A 21606-nucleotide genomic window follows, 5' to 3' on the forward strand; every position below is an offset into this window, starting at 1 on the left:
TTATTTATAACTGGCGTTATATTATTGTTATTGTTGCAAACTGGTTAAAATTCTAAAGTAGAATTGAAGAAGATAGACTTAAAAACTGGAAAAAGTACATTAAAAATCATCACTTCATGCTGTCTGTAATGTTTTAAATCTATTGTACAGTATATTGAATATTTTTTATATATATATATATAAATAATTTTGCATTTATAATGTCTCAGTTTCTTGTCTTTTTTGTTTTTTATATTCAATAAATAATGAAACTCTAATAATAAATTTTAAAAATTACAATGTTTAGGATGTTTCTGTTTATTGTTTGTAAACATTCTAAATATTTAAATTTAAGAAAATAGAATTTTTTGAGGTAAATTTTGTACTTTAAACCTTTTTTTTATATTGTGCTAGTTTGTATGGATGCATTGAAATTTAATTAAATTGAATAGAATTAAAGATTAAATTTTAATGTTGTTGTTCTAAAAGATACTTTGTTTATATTATAAAAGAAAAATTAAATATAAAATTATAATATTTATTTAAAAAATGTCCCAAACCTTTTTATTTATCACTTGAATATTTGGAACATTCATTTCTACACCTTTTCTCAGGTAGTCTTTGGCAAGAAGAGAGTTATAAATAACACAAAAGTCATTAGAAAACAACACGATAACATCAATTAATAATTATTTGGTTTGATATGATGAAAGATGTATAAATCCCTGAGACTGTTTCCATTTTTTATGAATAGAGTCTTATGCATTTTCGATAACAGTTTTGATCCACGTCTTGTAAGATGTCATTCTCATATAAACTCCTGGTAAATTCGGATCTGCACATCTAATCCCATGAGAAACGGTACCAACTAGAACCCATAATCCATTTTCTCTTTGAATCATCAACGGTCCTCCTGAATCACCCTACAAAAGACATCATTCTTAATCTAAATTCTATCAGAATAAAGCGATTTCTGAAACGAAATTTATACAAAAATTATAATTTATAACTTCTAAATTCGTTTTTTAAAACTATAAACCTCTCAATTTAGTTCAATTCTTTATCGATCTAGAACGTAGTTTTGTTATAGAATAACCGAAGTAAAATTCATCTAACGTAAAAAATCGTTTCAGTAATCGTTTTAAAGGCTTTCAAACTACAAAAAAATCTATATAAGAAGTCATTACTTCACAAGAATCTTGACCACCGTCTTCGTATCCAGCGCAGATAAACGTATCACGAATAGCTTTTATGTGGCCAGCAGATAAAAACATTTTCTGGCATTTACTGTTACTCACGATAGGAACGTGTACTTCTTGCAAAACGTTCGGAATTGAACCACCTAAAAGTTATATAAATTATAATTTAAACTTATAAACTAAATATTTATCACATATTTAGAAAGTTTAGAACTTAATATAATTAATTATTCTTTTAAAATAAATCTTTAAAAGTTATAAATTTAAAGAATCTTAAACTACCATGAGAAAGCTTCCCCCATCCAGAAACGTGGGCTATTTTCCCTGTAAAATCTTCTTTATCGTCTGGAAGGCAGATAGCAACTATATGAGGCTGAAATTCAACTGGTTGATCCATTTGTAGTAGTGCCAAATCATTTTCGAACGTTTGAGAATTGTAATCCCTATGCACGATCATCTTCTTGACGTTTCTGGTGACTGGTTTCAATGATTCGAAATCACCACTCAGGTCATATTCTCCCAAAATTACGATCAAAGATGATAAAAATCTATAAAAAATTTTTTAAATAAAAAACAGAATATCCTTTCACTCGATACTCTATTACAGTAATCTATATAAAAGCTATTTTTTGCAGTTAAGTGCAAGTAGAAGAGAAGAAAAATGATAGTAAAGTCGTTGCAAATCTTCCGTTTTTCTTTTTTTTGTGATTAAATATAAAATTCTAAATAATTTTCTTATAAATAATCTAAAATTACTTTATCAGATAAAATTATAAGATAGAAATGCCATTATAATATTAATTATAATACTTGCCCGGGTTGACAATGTGCAGCAGTCAACACGTATCTGTTATTAATAAGTACACCACCACATTTATTCTTAATAAAAATTCCTAACCACGTAGCTTCTTTAACTAGAGCCTGTTAAAAAAAAGTATAAATGCTTCGTAGTAATAATGTCTCTCACAAAATAATTTTTTAAATGATTTTTACTTACTTGCCACGGCCATTTTCCAAAATATGTATCTAAACCGCCAACAATCCTCCCGTGAGGTTTTAATGGTCTTACTCCACATTCTAAAGATAGTAAAATTAATGTAATATACGTCTCGTTATAACGATGTTCGCTTATAATGTCAGGTGTTACTTACGTTTTTTATAGTTCCAAACAATGGGCTTTTCTGTTTTAACGCTTTCTATAACGTTACTTTCTATAGAAGGGTGTCCAATTGTAGTAATAGGAGATGTAGTAGCTATTGTCGACATTAAACTGTCGATAACCGAAGATAGACTCGTTGTTGTCGATGAAATTTCGCTAGTTGGAATCGATGTTTGTTCTAGGATATCGACAGTTGTGTTGGAGGAATATGTTCCAGTTTCAGTTATTTTAGTAGGTGTTTCAGTTTCGGTTATTTTGAGTGGTAAAGTTTCAGTTTCTGTTGTTTTATTGGAAAGGTATTGCTCAGTTTCGCTTGTTTCAGTAGCATTGTCAATGCTTGTATTCGTTAGAATGGTTTCAGTCGCTGTTTCTGTTGTTGTTTCTATTGTTAGTTCGATTTGTTCGAAGCTTTCTGTTGTGGTATTCTCTATCCTGGATGTATGATTAGAAGATATCGCTGTATCTATTCTAGATATCTCATTGGATGCATTAATATTACTAATATTGATAATGGAACTCGTGAAATTTGTCAATGCATCAGACAGTTTTGTCGTTTCATTATTCGTTTCGATTGAATCCTTATCAATAATGAGTATATAATTAGAAGATATAACGGCAGTCTTGTTAGTATCGATAGAACCATTTTTGAAAGGATGGCGCGTTGGAGGTTGCCGTTTTATTCCAACTGTGCCATAAACTGTGGTAGGGTTTTTGTACTTGCTACTGGAGAAAGTTTTTCGAAAAGGCGTGGTACCTATATAACTCGGTGTATACTTATGATAAGGCATGTACCATTTACTGTAATAATAAGGACTAGATCCCGTCCACGTTACAAATTTAGGATAGGGCGTGGTTCTATAAGAATCATAGGTGAACTTGACGAAGGGTGACGTTTTGTGAACGAATTGAGTCGGTCTTCGATCATCCAAATAGTTTTGAGGACGAAAGTAGGAAGGAACCGGCGATACCGTAACATTATTTAGGAACTTACAACAGGTTCCGAAAAGAAATCCGTCCGTGCACGTTGATAAAAGTATCCCATCTTTGATAATACATTCCCATTTAAAGACGCAAACACCCTGTTGACCAACTGCATCTTTACAACTTTTACCTGATATCTTCAGGCTCCTTTCTACAGATAATAATAGAAGAAACTGTAAAATTATATTTAAAATAATATGTTTTCAATAAAATAACTTTGATTCTTACGTGATTCGCTATCTTCCGCGATGCTTCTTATTGCAACAACCGTTAAAATAAGGAATCGAAGAGTATTTGAAGACGTTAAATAGCAACTTCCCATTTGATCTAAAAGAAAAAATTTTAAAAATAAAAACAAATAACAGAGACATTAATAATAAATTTTACAATATTTCTTCCTTCATTCTCCACATAACAAACTAAATAGACTTTTTTTTTTTTTATTTGGAAGAAAAAAAGGAGAAGAAACGCTTGATTCATGAGAATACGTTGACCCATCAACCAAGTGAGAAAAAGTTGCGTGTGCCATTTGACATAATCGTGCCTAAGGATATCAAAAACACGCCTTCTTCTTAATATCGTGTGCTTCAAACTTATGAATAAAAGCAGCGAATCTGAAATTTTTGGGTGTTGACATTTCCACTTAGTGAATAGAAAATACATCCGAGATTTTTGAACCTTTAACCTTTAATAAAATGAAATATTTTGTTTAGAGAAATTTATCAAGACTTTCAAATAGTTTCCTGGAACTGTCGTGCATTTGAGGAAAATTCTATTTAGTTACTAGAATAATTTTCTTTCAATAAGTAAACATTGCAGTTACGCACCAATTACTCTCTGTTGTATATAAAAAAATGCATGCTGATTACTAAATTTACTAAAATAAGACAGTCTAATCAGCTATTTATTGCTCATTTCCTTTATTTTGCAACTTTTTTGGGGGAATTGAATGGTATTCAAAAAAATCTCACACGATTCATTCATGGATTGTTAATTCTGCAAGCTGATAGCTTCCTCTTCCTGCTGTCATTTAACCTTCCTGCAGTTTGATACTTTACAGTTTGGTGAATTCTTCACATGTAATTATCTCAAATTTTTGAAAACTTTTCTCTTATATCAACATAAAGACGGATTAATTTTGCGATAAATCTTAAAAACGGCTTCAATTCTCGACGTTAATTAAGGTCCGACTTACTTTTTCTACAGGTGAAAGTTGAGCTTATTTAACAAAATTATTTAGATTTTCTATGCTCCAATATTTTAAAGATATTAGCCTATAGAAAAGGAAAGAAAAATACGTTACCTTCCTTGATAAAATGCAGTTCATATTAAGAACTAAGTGGGAACTTTTCTTTTGCAGAATGCTTCAAAATCCTTGATGGATTCTGATAAAATAACGTTGCATAATATGAAGAAAGATATGCACGAATAATGGCAACGTTTCATCGTCGAACCAACAATTCCCTCTTGATTCACGTGATGTGATAAGGTTGTTGACTTATGCCCTACTTGGTCACGTGACACATTTGACCCGCTGTCGAGAAAGACATTACATAGATCTCTTTTTACTTAAAAATTTACATTTTTTGCAAAAAAAAATTCAGCATGGAAGATAAAGACGATTTCTTTGTCTATTTATAGAAAGTAACTGTTGCGAGATGCTAGATGCGCTCGAGACACTAATGCAGCATTATGAATACCTAAATTATCTTCATTATAGAACTGATAAAATCTAATTTCGATACGAAATTTAACTACTTATTTTGTTGTTTTTATTATTATTATTATTATTATTTCTCGAGCCATTAAAAAGATCTTAATACACGAATATAAGTTAAAATTAAATTTAAAATTGAAAATTTTCTTATTTAATTCATCTGAAAACTCTCATGTCACAATTATCATTGCAAGATCTCTTTACAAGATATCAATTTACATAATATTCACTAGTACAATAGGAAAGAATATTAGAAACGCAACATTGCTCGAGTTGTTTGATGAAAGTGATGTCTCCTATCTCTAACTCAGTTAATGAAGAGAGAAACAAACCTATCTTTCTCTTTATTAACTATTTAATTCCTGTTTAATGTCATTGAGAATAATCGTTATAAAATTCGTAATTATAGTAAAGAAGCTCGAGAGCATTTACCCAACTTAATAACAAAGCGATGCTAGATGAATAAAGAACTTTATCAACGGAATTTCATTATTTTCGTTCATTTTACTTTTATAAATTAAATGTATAGAAATTTGAAATTATATTCAATATTTATATTCTTAAAAGTAAATATTTTATTATAATTTTTAAATTTATTTACACAGAAGTATTGGATTTGCATGCATAGAAATGGATTTTTAAAAATTAATATTCAGCTTTTCTGTACCGAAATATTGTTAATTAACAATATTTATTTATTCTTTATACAAATAGTTATTTATTAAGTTAACACGAGTTCTGTTTAACTTATATTAAATAAAAGTAATGAACAACATTAATTAATCTGTACAGAAATTATTTTTACATAAAATATTTATTCAGGTTTTGTCTAACATAAATGAACATTCTTAACGTTATTTTTTAAAATTAAATTCCGATTTTAGTTATAAATAAGCGAGTCTATTCAAAGCAAAAGAACAGAAACTAATGCCCAATAAGATAAATATATTTGAATTTAAGACGTATTTTTTCACGTGTTTCCATTATATAACATGCTTTATAATGAAAAAAACCTTATGGCATCTCTGTTTATTTTATATTTTCTATTAATACATTTATAATAATATAATTCACATGTATTTTTTAATTAAATTCAATCGTTTTTCTCCCGAAATTCCTTTTAAAAATAAAGAGAATTTTCGAGGGTAAAAACAATGGGGTGTCATAAATAAATATTGTATTATTTTAAATTTATTTATTAAATTTCTATCCATTCTGTCTACTCGAATTTCTGTCTTTATGTTGTCTACTCAGAAAAATTGTTATTCAGTTTTTCTGTACATAAATTGTTATTTATTATTATTAAATTTTCTGTCTATTCATAAATGTATATATATATTTTTCAATTGTTAATAATAGAAATTGATAAATTTCCTTTATGTTCAATTTCAAACGATTCAGATATAAATAGAAATATTTTTTGATCAATTTCTTTTTGGACAGAAATTGATCAAATTTCTAACATATAAAAATTGTTCAATTTCTATTGAAACTGAACAATTTTTGGTCAATTTCTGTCGCGTTAAAAACGAATTTCGACAAATAAAAATTGAATAAATAAATAATAACTTATTTAAATTTAAATTATTGGTAATTTTATCATCTTAATTTAATTTGATAAACTAATATTTAAATTGTATTTTTTTAAGATAAAAATTAAATGTAAACATTACTAAATAATTTGAATTTGTTTTACTGATTTAAATACAATTTAAAAAAAATAAAATAATAATAATAAAAATTACAAAATAGTAACTTGACCCGATACAAATTCATTTACATTTAAATTATATTTTACATAAATAAGATTAAAGTATTTATATATAAATATATATTATTTTTTTTTTAAATAAAAATATCGTATTTAACATTAATTTTTTTAAAAATTGAGATCATTTTCTTAAAAATAAATTTAAATTTAATAATTTTTTTTAATTATCACTCATCTGCATCTATTAAATACAATATACCAATCATACAATTTTTTAAAAAATTAAATTATTTATATACATTTTGGCTTTTTATAAATAGTACAAAGATTGATATTTTTTATTGCGTTTTTTTAAAAGGAAATTATTATTATTTTTGGAGTTTTTATTACAGTTAAGGGACTTTATTTCGTTTAAAATATTATTATTTGATTGATCCAATCCGAAAATTTTGTTATTCTTGTATAAACTCCCGGTTGATTCGGTAAGGCACAACCTATACCCCACGAGATGATACCCGCTAGAACCCAACGTCCATCATCTTCTTTAATCACCAAGGGTCCTCCAGAATCTCCCTAAAAGCATAGGAACATATAAAAAACATGATAAAATCGTCAGTGGGATAGGATTTAAATTACCTACTTCACAAGAATCTCTCCCCCCTTTGGCTAATCCAGCACATATGAAGATATCTGGAATGTCTTCCACATATCCAGCTTTCCTATACATATCTTCGCACTCTTTGTTGGCAACGATAGGAACTTCTACTTCTTGTAACTTTTCTGGAAGTGGACCATCTTGATACAAAAATAGGAGAAAATGATAAGAATTAGGAAGCTTATAAAATGGCTGACGTGCAAATTTATGGTAATAATTGAAGAATAAAAGAGTCGTTCAACTCGCGCTTTTTTTATTTTTATTTTTAAGCTAATTTTAAAGATAAAGTTTCGAGCAAAAACTCTGCTTCCTTCTTAAAATAATTGCTTAAATCGTTTCTACATTAAATTATGTTTTTATCTAATTATACCCTCATGATGTCTGGTAAAGATAAAAGAATTTTATTTGCAAATATTTCTTGATTTTTTCACATTTAAATCAATTTAGGATCGTTCTACGAAACATTAGGCATTATATGAAGACCTTTAAGGTTAATATTTTTTCAAATTACAATCGTGTTTACTAAAAGTAAACCAAAATTTAAGCATTGTTACAGTGCAAAAATTTAGATAAAATTAAAGAAAAATTGGAAATAATTTAATATATATTTCAATATTGTATTTTTTTTTTCAAAACAGTTGTATACATTTTTCCTGCTTGTACAGAATTATAAATTCATCTTAATTTGTGTTGAAAATAAAGCGAATAACGATATTTTTAGCGAAAAAAGCAATTTTTGTGTAAATTTATTTTAAAAAATTGCAGTGTCTCGAATAATATTTCAAAAAAAAATTTCATTTTCGAAACTGTACCAGATTTCATTAGTCTCACCTTCATAAAGCCTTCCCCATCCAGCTACAGTAGCAAATTCTCCAATGTAAGTGGAGTTTCCCGTTGGCACACAAATTGGCAATATATTCTGTTGGAAAGGAACCGGTTCATAAAATCTCAATAGTGCTAAATCGTATTCGAAAGTCCTCCTGTCAAATTTTGGATGAGAAGCAATCAATTGAACTCTCCTTTCTACATAGGGTAGATATTCTTCTTCCGTGCTCAAATCATATTCTCCTAATCTCAAGAGTATGTCTGTGGTAGGAACACTAAAAATACAAAAACAATAGTGTTTATGATTAAAAAAATATTAGTAAAATATGTCATAATGGTAGATAAATATTACCCTTCGACACAATGAGCAGCTGTGATGGCCCAAAATTCATTAAGAAGCGCAGCACCACACTTATGTAAAAATGTATTTTTCTTCCATTGTCGAAGGGATATCTATAATATATTTTAAATTATTTATTATAATTTAATATATATTTAACTAAATGCATTATTTTTGCATTTAACACACACAAAAATTACAAGTTTTCAAGATACAGTTCAGAATAATTACATCGAATACTTGAAATTGAAACATTTCAAATTTACATTATTTTAAAAGAAAATATATATTATATTAATAGAATTTCATATAAATCTAATTATTATTTTCTTAAAAATAGTCTAAAAGCATCATTGGTCACTTACAACCCAAGGCCATTCTCCAAACTCCGCTGTAGATCCTCCAACAATCCGACCTTTGGGAGTTTTTATAGGATTTGGTCTTCCACAAACTATAAATTATTCATTTAGTTTTTAATTTCTACATTATAAATCATTAGTTAAATTTAAAACTGGATAAATGTCATTAAAATATTCATTAACAACTATTAATTATGGTAATAATTAATAATGAGACGATAAGTTTAGTAATAATAATTTATAAAATTACTTTCCTTTATAACAACATATTTATAGGATAATTATTGCGTTAATTATACCTTTTAAAGATATAATTACGAACTTTAATATATTGATAATGAAAAATTTAAATAATAAATACAAACCTTTCCTGAAATCTGTTTGGTATCCTCCATTAGAAAACGAAGTTGTTGTTGTTGTTTCTGGATGAATTTCGCTAATTGTTGTTATAATATTGTGATCTTCTGTGAAGCGATCACTGTTTATCTCGTTATCCACATCAGTGATTTGTATATCATTTTTTGTAGTAAAATTGCCATCTTGGGAGGGGGTTTCCTCTGTATAACTTGTCGTAGTGCTGTTGTACTCTGTCGTGTTATCATTGTCTTGAACTGTTGTTTCTTCAACACCGGAATTTGTTGTAAAATTAAATACATCGTAAGAGAGAGTGGTAATCGTTGTTTCAGATATCGTGCTATCGCTCGATAGGGTATCGTTTCTAGTAAACATAATTGTGGAATTTTGTGTAACTACGTCGTCTTGGATGGTGGAATTGTAATTAACAGTAGAGGTGGCTTCGATGGTTGATGTTTCAGTTAGGATTCCTATAACGGTTTCATCAGATTTCAACGTAGTAGATGGCTTTCTGGTAGAGGTAGCATCTTCAGATTTAGTAGGATTAGTGGCCAACACTGGTTTTCTAGAAGTCAAATCGGATTTAGTTGGATTAGTTGTGTGTATCGGTCTCTCTGTAATTTCGTCTGGACGCCACGTACTCAAACCCGGAGGGAATTTGGTGGGTTTGAGGAAAGTTTTTGTGGTAGATTTGATCGCGACGGTTGTTTTCCTGTCTTGGGTGGTATATTTAACAGTTTCTTCTTCCGTGTGGTCTAAAACGGGTTTGTGAGGATATATGTCATCCTCTTGTATGGAATTCTTCATTGTTGTGAAAGTAGGCAAAGGTGAATTAACGGGTAACTTGCAACAGCTACCAAAGTAAAACCTATCCAAACAGTAGGTTAGATGAGTACCATTAGCTCTGTGACAACTCCAAGCAAACATGCAAATACCCTCCTCTTTTGTTTGATTGTTTCTGCACGATAACGGTTGGATAGAATCTTCAACTGAAAGAAAATTGCGAAATTTTTAGTTTCTCGCTTAATAAATTCCTACTTTTTAGTTACATTATTAACCGTTAGTGCCATCTGGAGACGTCGTTAAGAACTATAATCTAGTACTTGTTCGAAAACACGTGCGCGCTGACTCGCAAATTTTATTTTATGATTTTTAAAAATTTATATTTCATTTATACTCCATTAAAATTTAGAAACGCTAAAAGTTTTTAAACGTCACGATTTTTGGAAATGTTTGGTACTGTATTGTGAAAGCTATTTCATGCTTGTCATAGCGAACATGTTTCTTAAGAATTTATTATTATTTTTTTTAATAATTATGACCCGAAAACAGACATTCAAATCAACACTTCAAAGAATTTTCTTAACCGTACGCAATCAATTATCCGGTTTCTTAAGAGACAAAAGAGTGCACTAGTAGTCGCCGAATCAATGTGGAGCATCTTGTGAAAATCGGCGACGCGGAAGTCACCGAAGTTGAACTTGACCCGGTCATTCACCTTGAACCCAACTTCCTAGTCATATGCCAGTCGAAATGGCAACACAACTTCTATTTTTAGATCAACTATCTCTGTTATAAGGTCACTCCCTCTCTACAATCAATATCGCAACAATAAAACATGATGTTACTCATTAACGCTTAGCACAATGACATATATTTAGTACACGGCTTTTACTGCGTTTAATAATCTAGTATCGAAATTGGCACCATTTTACCTAATAGATCATAAGTTTCGCGACTTGGCATTATAATTTTTCATTTAAAAAAGTACTCTTAAATGTCTTATAAATTACCGATCTTTAAAAACTTTGGCCATTTGTGTAGCACTTATCTCTGAACTTAGGTGAAAGAAAACATTCGTAAACGAGACTTGTGCAGTTCGTGCCGTGTCTGTACTACTAGAAACGACAGGTTAGGGAATAGCAATAGCTGCTACTGGAAACTAACAGGTAGTAGTTGCACGTGTAACCGGTTATCGGTAAAGGGAGAGTCAAATATCCGTGAAACAGATATCTGGGGAGAACAGGACACACTTCAAATGACTTCCATTTATATTAAGTCCGGTCATTCACGAGTTCGTTAGTTAATTGGCAACTTTTTAATAGCAGCGCCACCCGTGAGAGTTATCGGAAATAATTTCAAAATGGAATTTGGCGATTTTACTGTCTTGAAATTGTAAAATTTCTGTACCACGTATCATCATCACTATAAAAGTTTCTCGTACGTTATTTTTTTACTACATGCCAAATATACGTAATATATAAATTGGCTTTTTTAGTACTATCTTTTAAGGAGCAAACATGAAAATATGGCGTCACTTTTAAATTTTACACAAATAGGTTTTTCCGGTTGTACAAATCTTTTTAAAGGTTAATCTATAGAGATATCGTAGAAAATTGTACAGTCGGTGACAGATCCTTTTTTTTTTTTTGAGGAAATTGCTACAAAAGTTGCAAAAACAAAATAGTGCGTTTGCGGACATTTTTAATTTTGAGTGAATTCCTAAAATTTCTGGGGGAGGTAAGAAACTGATTTTACTTGTGTACAATTCAGGAAATGTATGGATAAAAGTGCATCTGTTCTCCGAGGTCGCAACGAGAGGAAACTCTTCTTTGCTTCGATAAATAATGGGAAAGTTATGACCTTTATTTGCTGACGTGATCCGATATAGCCGGATAGAAGCGATAAATTTGAATAAAAATAACGTTTTTTTGCTGACGAACTAATTCGCGTAACTTAGAAGTAACGTACGACAGCATGCAGAATTAATTAATTATACTTCATCCGTATGAAAGGCACAGTACATTCGAGGAGTAACAGTTCATCCTTGTGAACTCGGATTTGATTACTTTCACATTATTAGTCGACAGAAAGGTAATAAACTCGAATTTAATGCTAAAATCATTACTTTGTGTGTATTTTAATAGCGTGTTTATTAGCAGGTATTAATGAATAGTAGTAAATTCCCTCGGCGAATATAAATCAAGTGAATTTTTCGTTTTATTCGAGATCGTTATCAAATAATTACACTATCAAAAATTACTTTGGAGTGTTTACATTACAATTTTTCACACGTTATCTATTTCGAACTTAAAAATAAAATATTCAGAGAGGGATTTCAGTTACGTGTTTAAGAGTGGGCAGACAAACGTACTGTACTGTACGTCTGTAAAGCAACATAATTCGTTACGTAAAATTTTAATTTCGTATCGATTTTGTGGGCATTCTACTAGAATATAAAACGAAACTAACCATGACAAACAGGCGTATTAGTGTTCACTTGTATGCGATTCGTGACGAGTGACGCCTAATGTTCACACGCTAAATAAACTCGACTGCAGTTAGAGAGCGTAACCCAAAGAGCCACTTTTCGATATCTCAACTCGTCTACGAGCCACAGAAAGCCTACGTTGCACATTTAAGGGGTGTGTGTTACGTATCGAACACGAGAAATACTAATTTCTGTTAACAACAAACATCCCTAAGCCAATTCCCGAGCGTCTGCAGGTGTTCAATTATCATTCCACTCTCTAGACACGCACATGTTCAACGTCTCGCCTGTTCCTGGGTCATGTGAAAAGTTTTGCTTCGTGGCGTTTCTATAGCTCGAAGCTGAAAACCTATTCGAGTGAAGGTCGTTACGGGGGAAAAAAGAGGGTTCCCATTGTTAATACTTTGAATACGTTTATATAATACAAAACACAGTACTTACGTTATCTTACTTTTCGGTATTTAAATCTTTTTAGAAATAAACATTACTCACTAAGCCTGCTAAAATGTTCAAACGTCCAAACAGCGGCGATATAGGAGAAGAGCAAGAGTACAGATCTAGTCATTTTCCACTATGAGCAACGAGTAGTTGCATAAGCAACGGTCAGGAACAGTACTCCCCAGTTTGGGGAACCGAGACCCATGTGTCGGCGAAGCCCGGGGCTTTGTGCATACGAAACACGTGATTGCAGTGACGCCACCTCGAAGGTCCGGTCGTCCAAACTCGACAAAAGGCACCGATACCACTTTCGCTAATGTAAAAACACTTGGATGCTAACCCGGCTGGGCTCTTAGTGACGTCGATTGTGCCGAGTTTTCGATGGATGCAACTATGATGGCCCGGTATCTCGATGCTTTCGCGATGACTAACCTTGAACGCTATTGTTTGTGTGAGTAATGTCTTAAAATCCCCTCTGGTAGGTTAGGGAAAGAAGTCAAGTGACGTCGGTGTGAACGACCTGTTCTAACCTTGAATGTGTCGACCGATTTGTTGTGTGGCTGATTTCTTTCCTATATTTTTCCCACAGAACTGCCATGACGTTTCTACTTGTTTTCTCTTCTTGAATTTTACTCAGCGTCACCGAGACGTTGACATTCCGTTCACGTGACCGCGGCATTAATAAAACACGCGCGTCAAGGCCAAAACGTTGATGTCGCTTTGGTTAAGGGGTGTTATTTTGAAATATCTCCCCGCTGTCACAATTACATTTTTGTGATCGTAGATTCGACCGATAGCGTTAGACAATTGAATGTCACCGTGTAAGTTCTTTGAAGAGTGCGTAAAATTCGTGACCTTCCGTGACAAAAATTGAATTTCTCAATCTTTGAACCTTTTTTTAAAGACTAAATCGTTTGATATTTTCAATCAGAGAGAGCATTCTCTGAAGTTGAAGTGTTGCATAGAATTCAGAATTCTTTTAAAAATAAGTTGTAAATTTAACCGACATAAAAATCTTCCTTATAGACAGACAACATCATTCCACAGACACTTTTTAATACTTGGCTTATTAACTTACATTAACAGGATATGTAAAATCAGGTGGTGATGGATCACAAAGGATTTCAATGGAATAGTGCTTATTATATACAGTGAATCCACAATCACAAACCCAGAGGATGCTCTTTCATCTTTGCTAGATAAATATCCTGGTTTCACTATTTCCTGTCATCTTTAACAATAAAAAGAGATGATCCAGTATTATGAAACCAACATCCTGTGTTTTTGGTTTACCAAGAGCTGGCTTTGGCATGGGCAGAAAGACACACTAGTTATAGCCCACTCCTGGTACGTTTTTAAGAAAATAAATATGAAGTAAAGTTTTAGTGAATGCTAATGGATGAAATTTGATATAAAAAGTTCTATTATACAACACTGACTTCGACAACGGAGACAAAAAATAAGGTTAACGTAATTTCTTTTTGACCGCCTCTTGTCAAGGCTCTGGTTTGAACCCTCTTTGCTAAATTATCTGTTATATTAATACCGCTTCCAAACCAGCTCCTGGACAACCTCGGATTTTCACAATCAAATTCATAATGTAACAGTCATTTCGATATAAATTTGCCATAATTGTTTTTTGTCTTGATGAGCAGTTTATTGAAGCAATAAGAAAAAGCTGCTAGGAATCAGAAGCCAGGGTACTCGCACTGGAGGATTATGATTCCATATATTTACAAGTAGTTTCTCTTGGATCCCTCAATAAATATGATTTTTTAAAGCTTGAAAATGATGATTGTTGATTCTTGGAAAAAAAAGGAGTTACTTAAAAAAAAGTAAGACAAAGGTGAACCAAGGTAATAATGATTTTGAAGTAATTGTGATCTGTGGAATTTTTTCTCGTTTTTTCTTTTCTTCAAAGCGAATCCCAATCTGGTTATCTTTCAATAATTGCTTTAAAGACTAGTAATGCGGCTATATCAGAATAAATATCACAAAAATTGTGGAACAATACACGTATATACAATCTATAATAAGTAATCTAAGAAGTTCAAAAAACTAAGGTTTTCACAAATTGTGAAAAACCATTTAAATACACAAAAGTAATAAATTTCTCTGATCAAGCAGAATTACTAGTCTTTTAAAAATATAAAATATGATACAATGTAAGAACAAACAAACATTACATATATATAAGTATATATAAGTGTAAGTATATATATATAAATATATATGTATTTTTTCAGGATAAACACCCATTTTAATAAAAGTCTATCAGGAGAAAAACAGAGTATTTTAAAATCAGCACTTTATAACAACAAATTCAAAACAAAGTTTTCATTAAAAGTATTAATGGGGCAAATGTGATTTTTATTATGAATTCTTGAAGAGTTGGATTAAGATTCATCAATAATCCATAATCTAAATTCCAATGTTAGATTCCAAATTCTAAACTGATGATGTCAACAAATAAAAAGTGAATTATTTGCAATAACAATTTAAAACATTGAAATAACATTGTGATTTTTGTAAATAAGGATATTTTACTGTCTTATCCACATTAACTTTAAAACTTTAACTAGTCAACTGAAGACTAATAATATTAACAAAGATTTACATGTATTGTTAATATAGTATTCAGTTTTCATCATTCTATACAATTATTGCAAAAATATTACTATGTTTTCTATTTTAATTCAGATATTTGTAAATTACCTTATTATTATTCTTAGACATTTCATTAGTTTAACACATCAATACCACTTTAAAAACAATACTCACAACTTTTAAGCGTAAACAACAAAATCACTTTTACCCCATTCTTCGAAGAAACACTAATCAAAGGATATTTATAATTCCATACAAATTAAATAAATGAAGATGAGAATTGTTCACATGACATAATTTTATGTTCTTCTTTGTCCATCGTTATGATAAGTCTTGTTAGAAACGACGTTATTTTGGCCCAACTATTGTCAAATATTTTTATGATCACAATTACCCTGGTTCACCTTAACTGCATTTCAGGCACCAGAGCCGCATATGGTAGACAGTATGGACATCACAATAATCATTCATTCATATTTTCAATTAACTTTAACGGCGTGGACCATAATTGCCTCCTCTTCCACCTCCACGAATCTCTCCTCTGCCGGTGCCTTGGGGGCCACCCATGCCACCCCGACCACCTCCTCGACCTCCTAATCCGCCCCTTCCCATCATACCACTCCTTCCTATACCAATGCGACCATCACCTATTCTTTGGTCTCGGGGCTTTGTTTTCTTTTCTTCAACATTCAAACGATGGCCATTGAAGAAAATTGGCTAGAAAACATACATACACATTATTAAAAGTTAATAAAAATAAACATTTTTTTGAATTTTTGTAAACTAACTAAGAATTTGTTTTCTTAATTTTTTTCAATTATGTCAATAGAAATATTTTATATTATTTAGCTTAAAAATACAGGTATCCTTTGTACAACTTAGTACTTCTACAACACAGTTTTGGAAATCTTCATAAAAAATTTCATAATTTTCAAGTGTAAACTTCGTTTATTCGATAATTTTTTAAAATTAAAGTATGCCCATAGATTTTAGAATATCAAAATTTTCAAATTATTTTGTGCTTTTCATCAAGTTTACTTTAATGAAAACTGATAGTGTATTTCTTTTTGTAGATTAATCTTCATATTTAGTAAAAAGTTTATTTAAACATTTTTAGGTAAGTGTTATTAAACATTTTTAACTGTAGGTATTATTTACGTACAAATGATTACTTCATTTGTAAAAATGACAAATTAACACGTAATACAGTACTTTTAATTGTAATTGTTAATTATTTATTGATTTAATAAAGCAACTGATAATTTATTTCCAAACATATTTTTCTTCTTAGTCTGTTACAGAAAAGAATACAGTAGAGCATCGATTATCCAACTCAATTGGAGACTAGGGTTGGTTGGATAACCGAAAAGTATGAAAAAATACATTATTAGTATAGTATATTAGTATATCCCATGTAATTAGTATATTAGTATATCGCTATTAACCTACTTTGCATTGAATTTTCATCGATGTTAAGCATAACAAAATTTTTTTTAAAATAACAATTGTCGCTATTGTATCGTTAAAAATTATTTCTTTATTTTGCAGAAAATAAATACAGTACTGTACTGTATATTGAAAAATATATATATTCTAGTTACATATTTTACATAAAGTAGGCCTATACATTAGAAAAAGAAGTCCAAAATTTTCTTTTGCTTCACAACTGACACTCGTTTTTGCCGCTAAATCTCGCACACATTTTAAAAACAGCAATTGGATAGCGTCGTTAAATAAAATTAAGCCTCATTTAAATGCTGGCCTCCCTTCCATGGTCGAGTCAGTGTTGCAAACTAAAACATGCAAAAATTTAACAAAAATAATATTAAAGTAGCCAAGACAGCCAAATATTGTAGTGCCACATCACTAGCGAACATTTGAATTTGCCGACTAGAACCTAGGACTAGAACGCGGTCGGTTAACCGATGTGACGGTTGATCAGGGGTCGGATAATCGATGTTCTACTGTAGTATACTTTTGCTAAATTCTGGAACATAACCCTAAATTTTGCATTAATCCTTTGTTTCATAGAGCATGGATTCTCAAAACATGGTAGTTATGTTCCAAAAAAGTGCAATATTATATCAGGGATACCTGTATTTAATTATATTTATATATATCCTCTTAAAAGAAATAATAATAAAAAAGAGTTGAATGCCATGCAATCTTATAAGTTTATAGATAAATGACATGATTCTACCAATTTTGTTATGTATACAGTATTATCAAAACTGGCCTGATTATAATGGACTTCAAAAATATATAATTTTGAAGTTAAGTTGTTAATTGAATTATGTTCTTACATGTGAAGTACATACATATGCACCATAATGTATATGGTGCATATGTGTGTACTTCACATGCACAACACATATATGGCGATATGGAGCATGCACCATAATGTAAATATACAAGAGATTCGTTTTTAATGTACCACAGCTTATACTGAACTATGGCTTCCATTTAAACGTGTAATTAATAATTAAAATATAATTTTTACTACTTTTCTGTTCAGTGCGCCACTGAAAATCATTCCATGTGCCATAGGTTGTCAACCCCTGGTTTAGATAATTTTTCCTACACTTAACTGCTGTTGGCCAACAAAAACAATTTAGATTCAAGTATAAGCAGGTCTAAACAAAAGCTTTATGTTCACAACAATACTTTTTAGAACTTTAAATAATTGATATTAAATTTAGAACTAATTTTCAAGTATTTCAAATATTATATTAATTCACTTCTAATTATAAGGTGTACAGTCAAACAATAATAAAATACATTCAACTCTCATGATAAAAATCAGCAAAACATTTAATTATAATGTTTAACTAACTACATTACTGATATATAAGAATATTAGTTTAATCCCCAAAGTATCTATTTTCTCAAGTGTGAGTCAAAAGTGATCTGAGTTTTTTGTAACTACTTTTAGATCTATTTGGAACGATGGTACTCTAATTAATAATAGTTTCCAATTATTATTATTATCAAAAAACCTAGTAGAAAATTGTAGTAGTTATGGATATAAATTACTATCCTGAGTTAACTCCGACATAAGAAAAAATTGGAGAAAACATTACTACAGTTGTGCACTGTTGACAAAAAGACTACATCCTTTTTGTCCTTCCATTGTAAAGCAAGGACTCGTCCTCTTTTTTAAGCACAAATTTCTCCCTTTTGTAATTTACATTTCAGGGAATGTGGTATGTCTTTGCACATTATTTTCACCATTCCAAACATATCTATAGAATTTGAAATTAGAAAATTTGTCAGCTGTGGACACACAATAATTGTCCATTGTTAGGTCATACCTTTGTTTCAGGAGGGTCAGAACCACTTTCATACATTACAAAAATTTGCAAATTCTGTATCAAACTTTGCACCTTTCTCAATATAAATAATTATAAATCATACATATTCACTAATAAATTGGCACAGCATATAAAACTTTATTCCAAATCTTGCCCTTTTTGAATGGGATATAATGAACCTATCCAAGCCAACAATTACAAAGACTACTCTTATCCATGGTAATATACTTTTTTGGGTATTTAAGAATATTGAAATTTATTTTGTAGATATTGGCACACTGGCCAAATCTTGTTTAGCTTCAAGCATGGTAATTTGAGGAATCAGACACTTCGCTGTCAGAAAAGTATAATGTTTTCAGATCTGGCAGAATATTTTGTATGACATAACTTCATTGAAAAATGGAAATGCAATGCATGCCTGGAGAAACCAATAGATCTGAAATTCTGGTTTCTGTATAACACTTTGCAAGATTGAAAGCATAAAGTAAATTTAAAGTTCATTGCATGTTAGATCCTGATATAATTCCTCAGAGTTAGATATGAACCAATTGATATATTTTGAAGTTTCCTTTTGTATAATATCCAGTAAATCACCAAAAAAAGTATTCAAATGTTTGCAGCACATCACCAAAATCAATGGTTGGACCAGAATTGTTAGAAAATATAAATTGAGGTGCAGTGGGAGAAACAAAAGTTGTGTTGAAATTTTGTTATATTCTCACCCGAGAAAAATCCATCTTCGTTTTCCTGTTCAGTGGTAGCTATATCAAAAGAATTATTGCCAGATTCTGAAACTGGTCTATCAGTTTCACTAAAATCAAAATCAACTTCACTATCTATATTAATTTTATCTCCTTATATTCAAAAAAAAAAAAACATCAGAATATCATGTAGCTGCCATCAAGTAAACACCAGCTAAGGACAAAACTTTAACTGCAAAGTTTCATTTAGAAAAAGGAAGATTGTATAATGAAAACAGTTGAGATACTAAGCAGGAAATGAGAAAAATCCACAGCCCTGTTAATGAACATGCTACAATTTGTTACTAATTCAAAGTTGTCATAAATGCTGTTTTCTAAACCACCAGTTTTTTTAAAAGTCCATTTAAAAAATTTGAAATTATTTTAACCTTTTCCCTCATGTGAATTATATATATATATATATATATATATATAATATATATTATAAGATTTAAAGAGCACAAGTGAAAAGTTACTAATATAAGCCTCAAAATCCAATATAGTTTGAATTCAGTGCAATAAAAACTATGAAACGATCAACATAACACAGTACTAGACCAATTATCTGGCAAGCTTAGGACTAAGTGGTCCAGATTTCTGGATTTCCCATTTTCTGGTCACAAGCTAAATATATACTTAAAATATAAAATAAACAATGGAAAGTAAATAACAAAATTGTATTTAACAGATACAAATTAATACACTTCTAAAGTAAGGTAATTTGATCATTATCAATCCTCTTAAAATAGAGAATACCATGTACAAGTTAATATTTAGGATGAAAATGAAAGGAAGAAAAGTAAAGAACACAATTGAACTAGTATTGTATGATACATGTGATGGTAAAAATGGCCTGAAGCAAACTACAGTCCACTAAATTCAAAACAACCCAAGTCTTCTGGAAGCTGGATAGTTGGTCCAGTACTAAACCAACATTAATATATAACAATAATTTTTATATTTATATTAACAATCCTCAATTGAAATGCTCTTCAGCTCAACTAGCAATTATCAAAACAATTGCCCTTCAGACAAAAAAAACCTATTAAGATATTTGTTGATCAACAGTTGTCTTAGTATTTTATTACATTCTATTCACTCCTACTTTAACACACCCATATGCATAATTATGTACCTCTTTATTTTTGAAATACAGATTTCAGATTTACATATATTATGCAACATGTCTGTGATGGACACACCTAATGAATAATTTTTGATTCCTTACTGGCTGTCAATACAGTACTCCCATAATCAATGCATAGGCTCTTGTTAGGCAAATCAAATTTCTCCAGTTCCAAAGTCATTGCAATAGTGTGCGTGGTATGTAGTACATAAACAAGATGTATCATTTGACATTACTGCAGCACCAAAAGCTGGCAACTTGGATAGAAATGGGCCACATCACTGACATACATAGGCTGTTTATTGTGACATCCCCCAGTGAAAATCCTCTGGCAATGAAAATAGATGGCTGAGGAAAAAATTTACACAAATTGGATCTGTGGCCCACAAGGAACAGGTAAACTGATCAGTTGTATACCAAGGAGAAATTTGGTAAGTTCAAGAGTGCTTCTAGGTTAGCCTGCAGACATCAACATGAAAAAAGAATTTTTTATAGTAAATGCAGCTCTACCTCTAGTCTACAATGCATACTGATGAATACACAACTTCAAAGCAAACCACATTCAAGTGTTGTATAACTACTTCCTATCTATGGGAAGAGTTTCAACATGAGATTCTCCTGTGGGAATGCTGAAGGAAAAACAAACCTTGCACCAAAAGTTCTGTTGATCAGATGAAGCAACATTATGTCTTTAGTAGTCAACAAGTGCCCAAACAACATGTGCACAACTCTTCAAACATGAAGATCCTGTGTATGATATCCAGTGCCCTTTTGGTAATGTCAGGATTGACACCTATCGACTTTCAAATAAAACGCATTATTTGGCAGGAAAAT

At 30.6% G+C, this 21606-nt stretch overlaps 3 protein-coding genes across 3 annotated transcripts in view; all 3 read right to left on the reverse strand.

The window, feature by feature from the left end:
- Nucleotides 1-737: 737 nt before the first annotated feature.
- LOC136985161 (serine protease filzig-like) lies at nucleotides 738-3640 on the reverse strand. The gene is made up of 7 exons (XM_067282370.1): nucleotides 3547-3640; nucleotides 2330-3469; nucleotides 2176-2255; nucleotides 1993-2099; nucleotides 1461-1726; nucleotides 1167-1321; nucleotides 738-902 (listed from the first exon to the last, which is right to left on the reverse strand). The coding sequence occupies exons 1-7, from the start codon at nucleotides 3638-3640 to the stop codon at nucleotides 738-740; spliced, it is 2007 nt and encodes a 668-aa protein (XP_067138471.1).
- Nucleotides 3641-6984: 3344 nt separating this feature from the next.
- On the reverse strand, nucleotides 6985-13924 carry LOC136985189 (serine proteinase stubble-like). The gene is made up of 7 exons (XM_067282406.1): nucleotides 13043-13924; nucleotides 9291-10268; nucleotides 8932-9017; nucleotides 8579-8679; nucleotides 8233-8501; nucleotides 7387-7541; nucleotides 6985-7319 (listed from the first exon to the last, which is right to left on the reverse strand). Exons 1-7 carry the CDS (start codon nucleotides 13113-13115, stop codon nucleotides 7158-7160), a joined length of 1824 nt encoding a protein of 607 aa, XP_067138507.1. The 5' UTR covers nucleotides 13116-13924; the 3' UTR covers nucleotides 6985-7157.
- A 103-nt stretch (nucleotides 13925-14027) lies between these two features.
- Nucleotides 14028-21606, reverse strand: part of rin (ras GTPase-activating protein-binding protein 2) — a 68171-nt gene continuing 60592 nt past the window's right edge. The window contains exon 10 of the mRNA XM_067282417.1: nucleotides 14028-16312. Coding sequence (XP_067138518.1) covers nucleotides 16085-16312 — 228 coding nt within the window. The 3' untranslated portion in view covers nucleotides 14028-16084. The remainder of the gene's footprint in view (nucleotides 16313-21606) is intronic.

Source organism: Centruroides vittatus, unplaced genomic scaffold (genome assembly GCF_030686945.1).
Source record: "Centruroides vittatus isolate TY-2023 unplaced genomic scaffold, ASM3068694v2 contig_955, whole genome shotgun sequence".
Classification (NCBI taxonomy): domain Eukaryota; kingdom Metazoa; phylum Arthropoda; class Arachnida; order Scorpiones; family Buthidae; genus Centruroides; species Centruroides vittatus.

Bases quoted from the DNA above. Each gene is read 5' to 3' on its own strand.
- LOC136985189 (XM_067282406.1), bottom strand. From the start codon at position 13,115: ATGACTAGATCTGTACTCTTGCTCTTCTCCTATATCGCCGCTGTTTGG. The intron at 7,542-8,232 runs GTGAGACTAATG...TTTTGTATCAAG, and splicing joins ATGGGGAAGGCTTTATGAAG to ATGGTCCACTTCCAGAAAAG. The intron at 7,320-7,386 runs GTAGGTAATTTA...CTATGCTTTTAG, and splicing joins GGGGGAGAGATTCTTGTGAA to GGAGATTCTGGAGGACCCTT.
- LOC136985161 (XM_067282370.1), bottom strand. From the start codon at position 3,640: ATGGGAAGTTGCTATTTAACGTCTTCAAATACTCTTCGATTCCTTATT. The intron at 3,470-3,546 runs GTAAGAATCAAA...TATTATCTGTAG, and splicing joins CGCGGAAGATAGCGAATCAC to AAAGGAGCCTGAAGATATCA. The intron at 1,727-1,992 runs GCAAGTATTATA...AATTTTTTATAG, and splicing joins GCTGCACATTGTCAACCCGG to ATTTTTATCATCTTTGATCG.